General features: G+C 41.5%; 1 protein-coding gene and 1 pseudogene across 2 annotated transcripts; both read left to right on the forward strand.

The window, feature by feature from the left end:
- Positions 1-2,890: 2,890 nt before the first annotated feature.
- On the forward strand, positions 2,891-3,614 carry LOC308096155 (kelch domain-containing protein 3-like; annotated as a pseudogene). The gene has a single exon. The product of its transcript is annotated as a kelch domain-containing protein 3-like (transcript).
- Positions 3,615-5,694: 2,080 nt separating this feature from the next.
- On the forward strand, positions 5,695-6,939 carry LOC308096161 (kelch domain-containing protein 3-like; the record flags this gene model as incomplete). Its single annotated transcript, XM_080443482.1, has 1 exon — positions 5,695-6,939. One exon carries the CDS (start codon positions 5,695-5,697, stop codon positions 6,937-6,939), a length of 1,245 nt encoding a protein of 414 aa, XP_080299608.1.
- Positions 6,940-12,069: the final 5,130 nt, after the last annotated feature.

The raw sequence follows: 12,069 nt of genomic DNA on the forward strand, positions 1-12,069 counted from the left end.
GAGGCTATATAGAAAAGGCAGTAACTCTCATATAAGCATGGTAAATGAATATAGCAGAATTACAGCTATATAAACTAAATAATGCATTTACAGTAGTCAAAGACGCACACTGGCACTGCAGTGCTGTACAAATGAAGAAAGGAGTTTGTAGCAGGTGACACTCCCTGCTGTTACTTCTGGAATGAATGAAAGACCCATAATGCATTGCGCATTTAAGGTGGCAGGTGCATATTACTCTGAACACAGTTCTTAAGGTGGTAAATAATACGCAAATAATAATCAGCTTAATATTATGCTTGGAGTCTTTCTAACACCTCTGATATAAAGGATATAGCTGGCATTAGGCCTATCCTATATACATTTAAGGAAAGTCAGCCCTTCCTGTGGTGCGACTGAAGGCACTTCATTTTTAATAATTTGTTTCGGCGAAATAACCACAATAACATCTCACATGTCACTACAACACCAGTCACAACGTGCGCAATTCATTCACGCAGTTATTCGTCCACTTTTCATTGCTCAACACACATTTGCCCCCTCACACCATAATTAAATCCGTCCAACACAAAATTCCCCACACATTACCGACACACCGGAAGGTGAGACCTTTTAGGAGCCTCAAAGACGTTGCCAGGTTGCGCGACAGTAATACGCAATCCGCTCCGTGATTTTTCCTCCGGAAGACAAAAGGCCAGCAACAAGCCACCAGGTTGATGCCAAAAACACCACAGATGGGGACAGACACGCTGGATCTATATAATATATATTAACATACCTATGCCTATGGACCTTTCCATATATTCAATATATTCTTTATACATGTTATATATTATTAAACGCACTTTCTCTAACCAATTTACACCCACTTCACGCTTACAACTCCTGGACATGGCAACGTCGCTCATCGTTCTGTGATTGACAGCAAATGTTGGCCAATCAGGTGGCGAGTTCGCAGCCTGAAAAAATACGAACGGCATCCATTGTTGGTTGTGCGAGTCAGGGTGCACTACTGCACTTCTTATTTTCGCTTATTAAACGCTCTCAAACTTCTTCTTTGAGGCAAGGAATTCACTTATAACATATGGTTTGGATATAATTCAGTTGTTTCACTTCATATGTGTGGTTAATTAATCATGACAGAGCCTATTTAAAAATAAAAATTCAGAGAACCGGCAGGGTCGAACAGTCACACGCTGCGTCATGGCTGTCCCCCCCGCCCCACCCCCACCACACACACACACACACACACACACACACACACACACACACACACACACACAGATCTGTTGTGCTGTAGTCAAGGCTTTGTATTGCAAAAAAAAAACAGCCGATGGGGTCCGCGATGTTTCACGGGGGTCGCGATGTTTCACGGGGGTCCGCGATGTCTCGCGGAGGTCCCAGACTCCCAGGAGGGTCCGTGGACCCCCTGGGAGAAAAATTATTTACAAAAATTAAAAAACTTTTTTGGGGGACATTTCTTCATGAAAAAAAAAAAACAGCCGATGGGGTCCGCGATGTTTCACGGGGGTCTGCAATGTTTCGTGGGGGTCCCCAAGACTCCCAGGGGGTCCGTGGACCCCCTGGGAGTAAAAATTTTAAAACTTTTTTAGGGGACATTTTTCTCCCACGATTTTTTAACCCCAAAATAAGCAAGCCCTCGCTTAATTTTGCCCGGACGTAATTTGTTTGTCATGTTTGTGTGTTTGTGTTGGAGCGCCTCAGTGCGGCTGCAGAGTTCATGTGCAACATCTTGCATGTGTGGCTGTGGCTTTACAGTTTTCCTTCGCCGTGTCTGTAGGTCACGGCCTGGAGACCCAAGGGTCTCCAGGGACCCCTAAGGGTGGGGGGGGGGGGGACGCTCTGGGTATTATTATTATTTTTTTATCCCATGATTTTGTACCCCCAAACACTTTTTTCTTTGGGGGGGTTGGGGGGGGGGGCACTAGACGTTCTGCCCGCGTAGCGGGCAGAACTTCTAGTACTGTACATAGCCAAATATAAATAAAATGCTTACATTGTTATGTCATCTGTTAACACAAACAACTATTGTATAACATAATAAATTAGGCTAACACTTGTCAATCACTCACACTGGAATAAGGTTATGAAGGGCAGTTTGTGACAATGAAGTGTCAAGGGAAAGGCAAGCTTCACAATGTCTATATATATGTATATGTATATATATATATATATATATATATATAGAGAGAGAGAGATACATTATGTTTCAATACAATAACACATAATACTGCTTGACACAAGATTTCCAGAGTCTGCCTGGGTTGAGGTTGCTGAGGCAATCAAGTTTCCATATTCGAAGCATCGGCTTCCCTGATTGGCCAACCCAACCATCGGCTTTGTGGATTGGCCAAGGGTCACGTGACGTTTGAGCCGCTGTTCCAATATAAGTTGTAGCGCACGCAATACAACATCTTGTACTGGGCAACATTTGAAGAATTCAGTTCTAACCACTGTGGTGCAGGTGTTTAAAATGATCCGCTGGTCCTTGCATCTGAAAGGACCAAAGAGAACACGTCATGCTGCTGTGTCAGTGGGGCACAACGTGTACTCCTTTGGAGGCTACGGTGATAGTGAAAACTCCACTTACGGCATGGGTCAGATCGGGGTGCATGTCTTCAATACAGTGTCTTTGCGCTGGATGAAGTTGCCCCCAGTTAAAACTGGAAGAGAACATCCCCTTGAGGTTCCATCCCAGCGCTGGGGCCACACAGCTGTGTTGATAGACAATATAATCTACATCTGGGGGGGCGAGTACTGCAATGAGCTTTATGCATTTGATGTGAATACCCATAAGTGGTTCAAGCCAAATGTTTCTGGGACTGTTCCAGGGTTGAGGTGGGGCCACTCAGCCTGTGTCTTGGGGAAGGTCATGTATATCTTGGGAGGATTCACTGAGCTGACTGGATGCACTAATGACATTTATAAGCTGGACAGCACCACCATGGTCTGGTCTTTGATTAACACCGCAGGCGCTCCACAGGCTTTAGCATGTCATTCTGCCACCATCATTGGGACAAGGATGTTTGTATTTTCATGCCAAGGGGACCAGCCGGGACCAGACTACAATAGCATCAGAGTGTTTGACACCGAGACCAACTGCTGGCTGAGTATGCCTTCTGCACAGCTTCCGGAAGGACGCTGGTGTCATTCAGCCTTTGCCTACAATGGAGAGCTTTACATATTTGGTGGTCACAACTTTCTTCTGGACCGTTTCTTCAATGATCTATGGAAATTAAATCCAAAGACCTTCTCATGGAAAAAGGTTGAGCCCAAGGGGAAAGGCCCGTGTCCATTGATGTCTAAGATGTGCTGTTGCATGATGGGAGATCGTATCATCATCTTTGGAGGATATAGATTCACTCTTCAAGGTGTGTCAGTGGATGTTGAAGATCTTAAAGAAGATGACAAGGAGCTGTCTGACCTGTACATCTTAGACTTTACTCCTAGTCTGAAAACGTTATGCAAGCTAGCAGTAATTCAATACGGTCTGGAGCAATCGGGTTCCCATCAGGTGGGAACTGGAAGCTATGACTACCAACAGCAAACGTGATGAAAAGAACAAGGAGATGGCTCCCTTCATTCAGAGGGGATAGAAAGTAGAGCTCAGTGTAATGGACCCCGTGTCTGGTTTTGCACGTTAATCTGGGATGCTTTGATATTGTGTCATTCGGGGGTACACCAGCCGCAGGGAATCGGGCTGATTGGGTTCAAACTCAGCTGTGTGGCCTTGGTGGAAGGATAAACTCTGCTTCATGGTCTGTGGAAAAGACAAGGCTTGAAGGAAAGAACCAGCACGACTAACGTGGTGTCAAAAGTTTGTTTGTTACGGAAGGAAGGGAAAGGACAGTTAAGGAAGGACGGCAATCAAAACGGAACGAGACTTTGGAAAAAGCGGACGCCGCGGACATGCCAGTGTCCACAAACATTAGCAGCACCTAGCTGGAAGGAGGGACAAGGTATATTTCTGTTTAATGGTTTTTCTTATACTGTTTTTGGTCTTATTGTTGAGGGATATTGATATTATTGTTGTTAGTGATTTTATTGTTGTATTTTGTTATGGTTTGTTCTAGTTTTCACGTTGAGACTACAAATAAAATGGTCAACTCATCAGTCAGGCTTCAACTCTTTCATGTCGAGCTGGGTCCGCTACACTGAGGTATGTGCTCACGCAGTGATACCCACCAGGAATTAAGTAGCATCATACAGGAGAATACAGAACTCTACTGTGAATGAACGGTGCCAGGGCAGACATGGCTATAAAGATCTCAGAATAGAAACTTCTACACCCAGTTGATCTCCGTCAGGAATTAAAGACACACTTTGGGCAAAGGAACAGACAGTTATGGAAGAGGACTTCAGGGGGGGATAATTGGGAGTGGGAGGTGAAGATGACAGCAAAGGTGGAGACCTTTGTGTTTTTTTATTCACTCTATCATTTTTTAGGCAATAATAATGCCAGCAGTAGATATGAAATTAGAATTGCCAATTATAAAGGCTTTTCAGTTGTGTCCAAGCAAATACAATTCACAAGCTCTCGCTCTCTGACACTGACATAAGTGTGACTGCTGCCCAACAAAGACATTGCTCTACAAGAGATCACATAAGTAGTGGGAGTAATGTTTTACACCATATTCACCTGACCCCCCCAATAGATCTCTCATACAGACAGATCGTCATGACCATGCTTATAAGTTACATACCCGTATATAAGCAATATAAGATATCAGTCCTATTGAAGCAAGGAACTCTCTCACCCCAAGAAAGACACAGAGTGCCATTCAGTAAGACAGACAGACATTGATGTCTTAGTATCTTCCTACAAAATAAATGATTGCTGTTGCACACAAGTACAGAATTGAAAGGAATTACTAATCTGAATCATTAAACCAACAATGAAAAACTCCTCATATAAAGGAAGTAGCATGAGATATATACTGTAGAATGAACAAACGGAGGGAATACTTTATAAACCAAGTTCAGTTAATTAGACTTGGCTTGGAAAGCTCTCAGTAATAATACTTTAGTATAGCATACATGAACAACCGGCTTGCGCAAGTGCAGTACTACAATAAAATGTATCACATTGGCTTACATTGTTATGTCACCTGTTAACACAAACAACTATTGTATAACAACGAATTAGGCTAACACTTGTTTTTTCAATCATAATAAGGTTATGAAGGGCAGTTTGTGACAATGAAGTGTCAAGGGAAAGGCAAGCTTCACTAGTGTGGAACACATGTTAGCTAGTTGTGTCCCAGAAATCGTGGCCAGCATGATTAACGGGACTGTTGTAAATCAACTGTAACTAATACACTATAAAATATACATATTATGTTTCAATACAATAACACATAAAACTGATACTATTCACATAAATAACCATGCCTTTTTTACACAGTGACCACTGACTATTGGAACAGACACAGGATTTCCAGAGTCTGCCTGGGTTTAGGTTGCTGAGGCAATCAAGTTTCCATATTGGAGGGAGTAACAGGCATCGGCTTCCCTGATTGGCCAACCCAACCATCGGCTTCGCGGATTGGTCAAGGGTCACGTGATGTTTGTGCCGCTGTTCCAATATAAGTTGTAGCGCACGCAATACAACACCATTCTTGTACAGGGCAACATTTGAAGAATTTAGTTTTAACCACCGTGGTGCAGGTGTTTAAAATGATCCGCTGGTCCTTGCATCTGAAAGGACCAAAGAGAACACGTCATGCTGCTGTGACAGTGGGGCACAAGGTGTACTCCTTTGGAGGCTACGGTGATGGTGAAAACTCCATTTACGACATGGGTCAGATCGGGGTGCATGTCTTCAATACAGTGTCTTTGCGCTGGATGAAATTGCCCCCAGTTACAACTGGAAGAGAACATCCCCTTGAGGTTCCATCCCGGCGCTGGGGCCACACAGCTGTGCTGATAGACGATATAATCTACATCTGGGGGGGCGAGTACTGCAATGAGCTTTATGCATTTGATGTCAACACCCACAAATGGTTCAAGCCAAAGATTTCTGGGACTGTTCCAGGGGCGAGGTGGGGCCACTCAGCCTGTGTGTTGGGGAAGGTAATGTATATCTTGGGAGGATTCAATGAGCAGACTGGATGCACTAATGACATTTATAAGCTGGACACCACCACCATGGTTTGGTCTTTAATTAACACCACAGGCACTCCACAGGCTTTAGCATGTCATTCTGCCACCATCATTGGGACAAGGATGTTTGTATTTGCATGCCAAGGGGACCAGCCGGGACCAGACTACAATAGCATCAGAGTGTTTGACACCGAGACCAACTGCTGGCTGAGTACGCCGTCTGCACAGCTTCTTCCTGAAGGACGCTGGTGTCATTCAGCCTTTGCCTACAATGGAGAGCTTTACATATTTGGTGGTCACAACTTTCTTCTGGACCGTTTCTTCAATGATCTATGGAAATTAAATCCAAAGACCTTCTCATGGAAGAAGGTTGAGCCCAAGGGGAAAGGCCCGTGTCCATTGATGTCTAGGATGTGCTGTTGCATGATGGGAGATCGTATCATCATCTTTGGAGGATATAGATTCACTCTTCAAGCTGCGTCAGTGGATGTTGAAGATCTTAACGAAGACGATGCGGAGCTGTCTGACCTGTACATCTTAGACTTTAGTCCTAGTCTGAAAACGTTATGCAAGCTAGCAGTAATTCAATGCGGTCTGGTGCAGTCGGGACTCCCACACGACATCAGGTGGGAACTGGAAGCTATGACTACCAACGGCAACAGCAAACGTGATGAAAAGAAGAAAGATGACAACTGCAAAGAACAAGTTCCAGGCACTGGAACAGAAAATGTAAGACAAGGAGATGGCTCCCTTCATTCAGAGGGGATAGAAAGTAGAGCTCAGGAATGTGCTCATGCATTGATACCCACCAGGAATTAAGTAGCACCATACACGAGAATATAGAGAACTCTACTATGAATGAACGGTGCCAGGGCAGACATGGCTATAAAGATCTCAGAATAGAAACTTCTACACCCAGTTGATCTCCGCCAGGAATGAATGTGGAAACAAAGACACGCTTTGGGCAAAGGAACAGACAGTTATGGAAGAGGACACCAGGAGGGATAACTGGGAGTGGGAGATGAAAATGACCGCAAAGGTGGAGACCTTTTGTGTTATTTTTTCATGTTTTTTTTTAATTCACTCTATCATGTTTGAGGCAATAATAAAGCCAGCAGTAGATATAAGATTTAATTGCCAATTATAAAGGCTTTTCAGTTGTGTTCAACTAGCAAATACAATTCACGAGCTCTCGCTCTCTGACACTGACGTGTGACTGCTGCCCAACTAAGGCATTGCTCTACAAGAGATCACGTAAGTCGTCAGAGTAATGTTTAACACCATCTTCACCTGACCCCCCAATAGATCCCCCATAGACAGATTGTCATGACCATGCTTATAAGTTACATACCTGTATATAAGCAATATAAGATATCAGTCCTATTGAAGCAAGGAACTCTCCCACCCCAAGAAAGACACTGAGTGCCATTCAGTAAGACAGAAAGACACTGATGTCTTAGTATATTCCTACAAAAGAGGAGAAAATGAGGTACCAATATTTTAGAAAGTATTTGCATACATGACTTGTTTAATCCATAAGTAAGTTTCTCTATTAATAATATCCTAACATGTAAATTAACATTTCTACATGATCTCATCATTTATACTACACTATTATGCAATAGTTTAAAATTAACATATGTAATTGTACATTAGGTGCCAGACTCTAGGCACCCTTGGAGATACTCTCTAGGCCCTAGAGGTATTCCCACAGGTATTCATCATTGTCAAAGGCTGGATGACAAGGGCAACGACGGATGGTTGGGTATACTTTGTGTCAATGAGTAATAAATCGTATTGAATCAACACTATAACATAATACTGTCAATGCGGAACATGGTGCTTCTGGCAGGCCTCACCCTTTTTGGTATGCACTGTGCAAACATTCTGTGAGCCGTCAACGTCACTGTTTTCCTGTAGTCACGGTCGAGATATCAGGTCTGCATATATTTGGTTTATGTGCATCCCCGAGTATGGATTAATAGGCTACACAGTATAGCATGCCTGTCCCGATGAAGTCTGTTACTGTTAGGCCTTCTGTTGCCTCTAGGTAACACATTAAAATAGTAAATTATTTTGTCAGTGTATAGCAAACCAGTTTGAACAGGCTACATTTCTCAACAGTACTACATGTTCCTATTTCACAAGGTCAAAGTATTTGTCTTGTGTGTGTTGCATGCACATAATAAAGCAAAACATGGAAACAGAAATGCAGTAACTGCTACATTGCAAATATAAGTCTTGCATTTACTGTAACTGTGATTTCCATATTGGATTTTTCATGATGTTGACATGCTATTAATTAGTTTTGAATGAATTAATATCTTTATTGCAGACTCACGTTCCATAGAAAAAAAACATACAATTACATACAACAATACACATCAATAAAAAACATTCCAAATGAACATGTTAGACAGGGCATTTGTGACAGTTATAAATACAGGCTCTTAAGTCAATGCCTCTTAAGGCTAGAAGAGTATCTAGTGCAGCTCCTCACAGGGTTACTTACACTGACAATGATGCTTGCTATTCACACTCATCCAAGCGACACATGAATCTATGCATTAAGTTCCGAAGAACAGCTTGAAAAGTTTTGATTCTTGCAGCCACAGACATTTCCCTCGCACTGCACCATCTAGGCCTTTTTGAGTAAAATTCTCATGGCATCATTATGGGCTACTTTTTCGTAGCTTGACCACAAGTGGGCAATGTAGAGTGATCTTAACCCTGTAAGACCCGGATATATTTGTACTTGCAAAAAAAAATTAAAAACCTTTCAGATGGTCTTGTAGGAGTATTTTGAAGAGGAAAATATAATGTTTTTAAAAAAAAAATGTTTTGGTAAGTTTTTATGCAAATGTTGACATTTAGCAACGTTGGGTCCATCAGGTAGCAAAATTTCCTATAGGCCATTTTTATGGATAACATGGCAAATGTGTAATTACTTCACTAAAACAACTTAATGATTCATTTATATGGTTTATTATTTGGCCTCAGATCAATTATGAATAATATTTGGCCTCAGAACAGTATACATTATGAATAATAACACCAATTAGCCATATTTTTTAATCAATTTTATTAAAAGAACAACAAAATAAAAATCTGTACAATATATGTAGTAAAGAAACCTAATAACCTAAACCATTGTCAGTGATCACACAATACTGTCTGGCCAACTCACTGATTTGCATTGATAAAAAGATGCAAACTGATCTCCACCCAATATGACCCTGCACATTGGTCAGTGGGTTCACTGGGTGGTTCACTGGGTGGTTGGTTTTCTTTGGACCCCATGCCACAGTCCTCTTCATCTGACTCTTCATCAGTCTCATTGATGTCTATGTCAACATCACTCTCTCCGTTCATCACGATATCCAGAACATACCTGGCTGATAAGCGAGTCCCTTTCTGTTGTTGTGGCATTCTGAAATGAAATATTACCATTAGTACATTTAGTAGTGCTTACACATCACTGCTTACTGCAGTGATGATGAAACAACATTTCACAAGTCATACAATACTGTCTGGCAAACCTATTGTGTGATGATGATTGCCCCTAAGTGGGCATCATTCCATTGCCCCTAAGTACCCACCACACCTTGAATGAATAATGAATAATAATGAACAACCCCCACAACCCCCAACAAGTACCACAGTGGTCCCACTGTCCTTGTAGTATTGAAAGCAAATTAAACATACTGAGAAATAACAAGGGAATATATTTGCGAACGCGGGAGGAGGCGCGGCGAAGCCGCGCCTCCGACCAAGTGGAGCTTACTATGTAACCCTGCTTGGGTTGTGTCTCTGTGTGCACTGCCTGTGTGCACTGCCTGTGTGCAGCTCCTCTGAGATAAGTAAATGTCCAATTTAGACGTACCATACATCAAATGAAAGGTCTTTGAAAACTGAACACACCTGTCAAGGTTGCGTTTAAGCCCGCCCCTTCCCCCGGAAGCCACGCCCCGGAGAAGGCTCCTAAAAACTCCCCATTGAAACCCCATGTTAAATGAAAAGTGCCCGAATCAATCCCAAACTTTTTCTACCCCCCCTAAGTGGGGGTCTACGAACAAATACATCGGGCTCGGATTTTGGCTCCGCCCCCCGGAAGTGGGTGAAACAGGCACTTCAAACACTTTGTTGAATTGTTCAAAAACATTCCAAGTTTTTTTTTTGTGAATTTGTATTTTTCTAAGATGCTCCTTTTAACGCAGATTTAAAAAAAAAAAAAAAAAAAAATGTATTGGTTACTTTTTTTTAAATATTTTTTTTCATTCTTTTTTTTCTTTTTTTGCGTTCGCTTACCGCGTTCGCGCGTCTTACTTGTGGTTAAACTATGGTTGAATATGTATTGTTTAGGGGGAGAGAGAAAGTTTGGGTGGACATTTTCTGAGGCTTACTGCTCAAAGCAAACAATTCAGTTTTTGTGAACAAAGGAACCAGCTTGTATGGTTCTGACTGTTAAAACAATGGTTACAAATATCATTGGAAATTAGAAATTAAAGTAAAAATGCACATATAGCCTACTCTCTCTCACTGTTTCTCTCTCTCTCATATATATATATATATATATATATATATGCAAAGTGGGGGAAATACACATATAACTGTTTAAATCTATTGTGAAAACTATATATAAGGCTGAACAGTAGCAGGTGAACATTAGGCCTGCCCTTGTATTTTTTTGCAACCAAGAGGGCCCAACGTTGACCAAAAGCAACAAGTATGAATCATGCTATAATTTAAATTTGGGACATATATTTCACAATAATAACATATGTACATGTTCTAGACATTGTAATGTTCACCAAAACAAATATTACAGGCATATTACTTACGTTTTTGTGAGGAATATCTTCCAGAGAAAAAAGAGATCTGTTCCAACAGAGATTTTTCAAGTTGTGATGATTCCTGGCTCTGTGGGGGGTATTTATATGCAAATATCCTGGCCAATGGCATTGTAAGACTAAACAATAGGACCCAATGAGGATTTAGAGGTGAAAAAATAACATAAAAACAAATTATTTAAACTCCTTTCTTTATAAAATATAATTGTTGCTCTAAAGCATCGCTGGGTCTTAGAGGGTTAACTGCTTCTGAGCACATGCTGAACTTACGTGCAAGGATGTTTGCCTGCGCATACAGTGAACAGGGGTCATCACCATGGCAGCTCGTGACGGACATTTTCATTAATATTCCATTTTTGCCACAGACATGCAAAATAATCATCTTACCAAAAACACATTGGCCTAGCCCTTAATGTATACTAGTGGCCTCCTAATGTGTCATAGGGTCTATTCCAATGTGCTACAATAGTATGTCTGCATTAACTGCTTAACTAGCAAAGGTGAGTGGGTGTGTATTATACATCATATGACTTCTATAGAGCTTGCTGGCTTTTCAAAGGACAGTGTTACTTGAGGACAGAAGGAGATCAAATCAAGTTCTACCAGCAAAACGGTTGGTTTGGTTTGGCAAGGTGCAGTAGCTAGTTGTGGGTTCCATTAAGGTGATCAGGTATTCTAAAAGACACACACTACAAACACTTGATTTGATTTATTAGACTTAATAATTACATGTTAAATGCTTGTACGGACATGTTGATGATGACCTCTGTGCTTGAGTAAATGTGCTTAGTTACTTACTTTACACCACTACTTATCAGTACAGAACTACAGACAGTGCTTCCATCTAAACATTGCAGGAGCAAAATGGCCATGGTGAGTGGGTGCATATTATACTATGGTTATTATCATATAGACAGATGGCTTATAGACAGTGTTAGTTGAGGACATGAGGAGACAAGAAGTTCTACCAGCTAAACTAGTTTTTTAGTTTGTCGAGGTAGCTTCAATAGTTGTGTTTTCCATTAAGGTGAACAGGTACTGTAATCTATGTTGATGAGAAAGTCTATGGTATGCCAACAATGGAAAAATATACTTGAGT

This window comes from Gymnoscopelus braueri (assembly GCF_963280865.1).
Source record: "Gymnoscopelus braueri genome assembly, chromosome: 2".
Taxonomy (NCBI): domain Eukaryota; kingdom Metazoa; phylum Chordata; class Actinopteri; order Myctophiformes; family Myctophidae; genus Gymnoscopelus; species Gymnoscopelus braueri.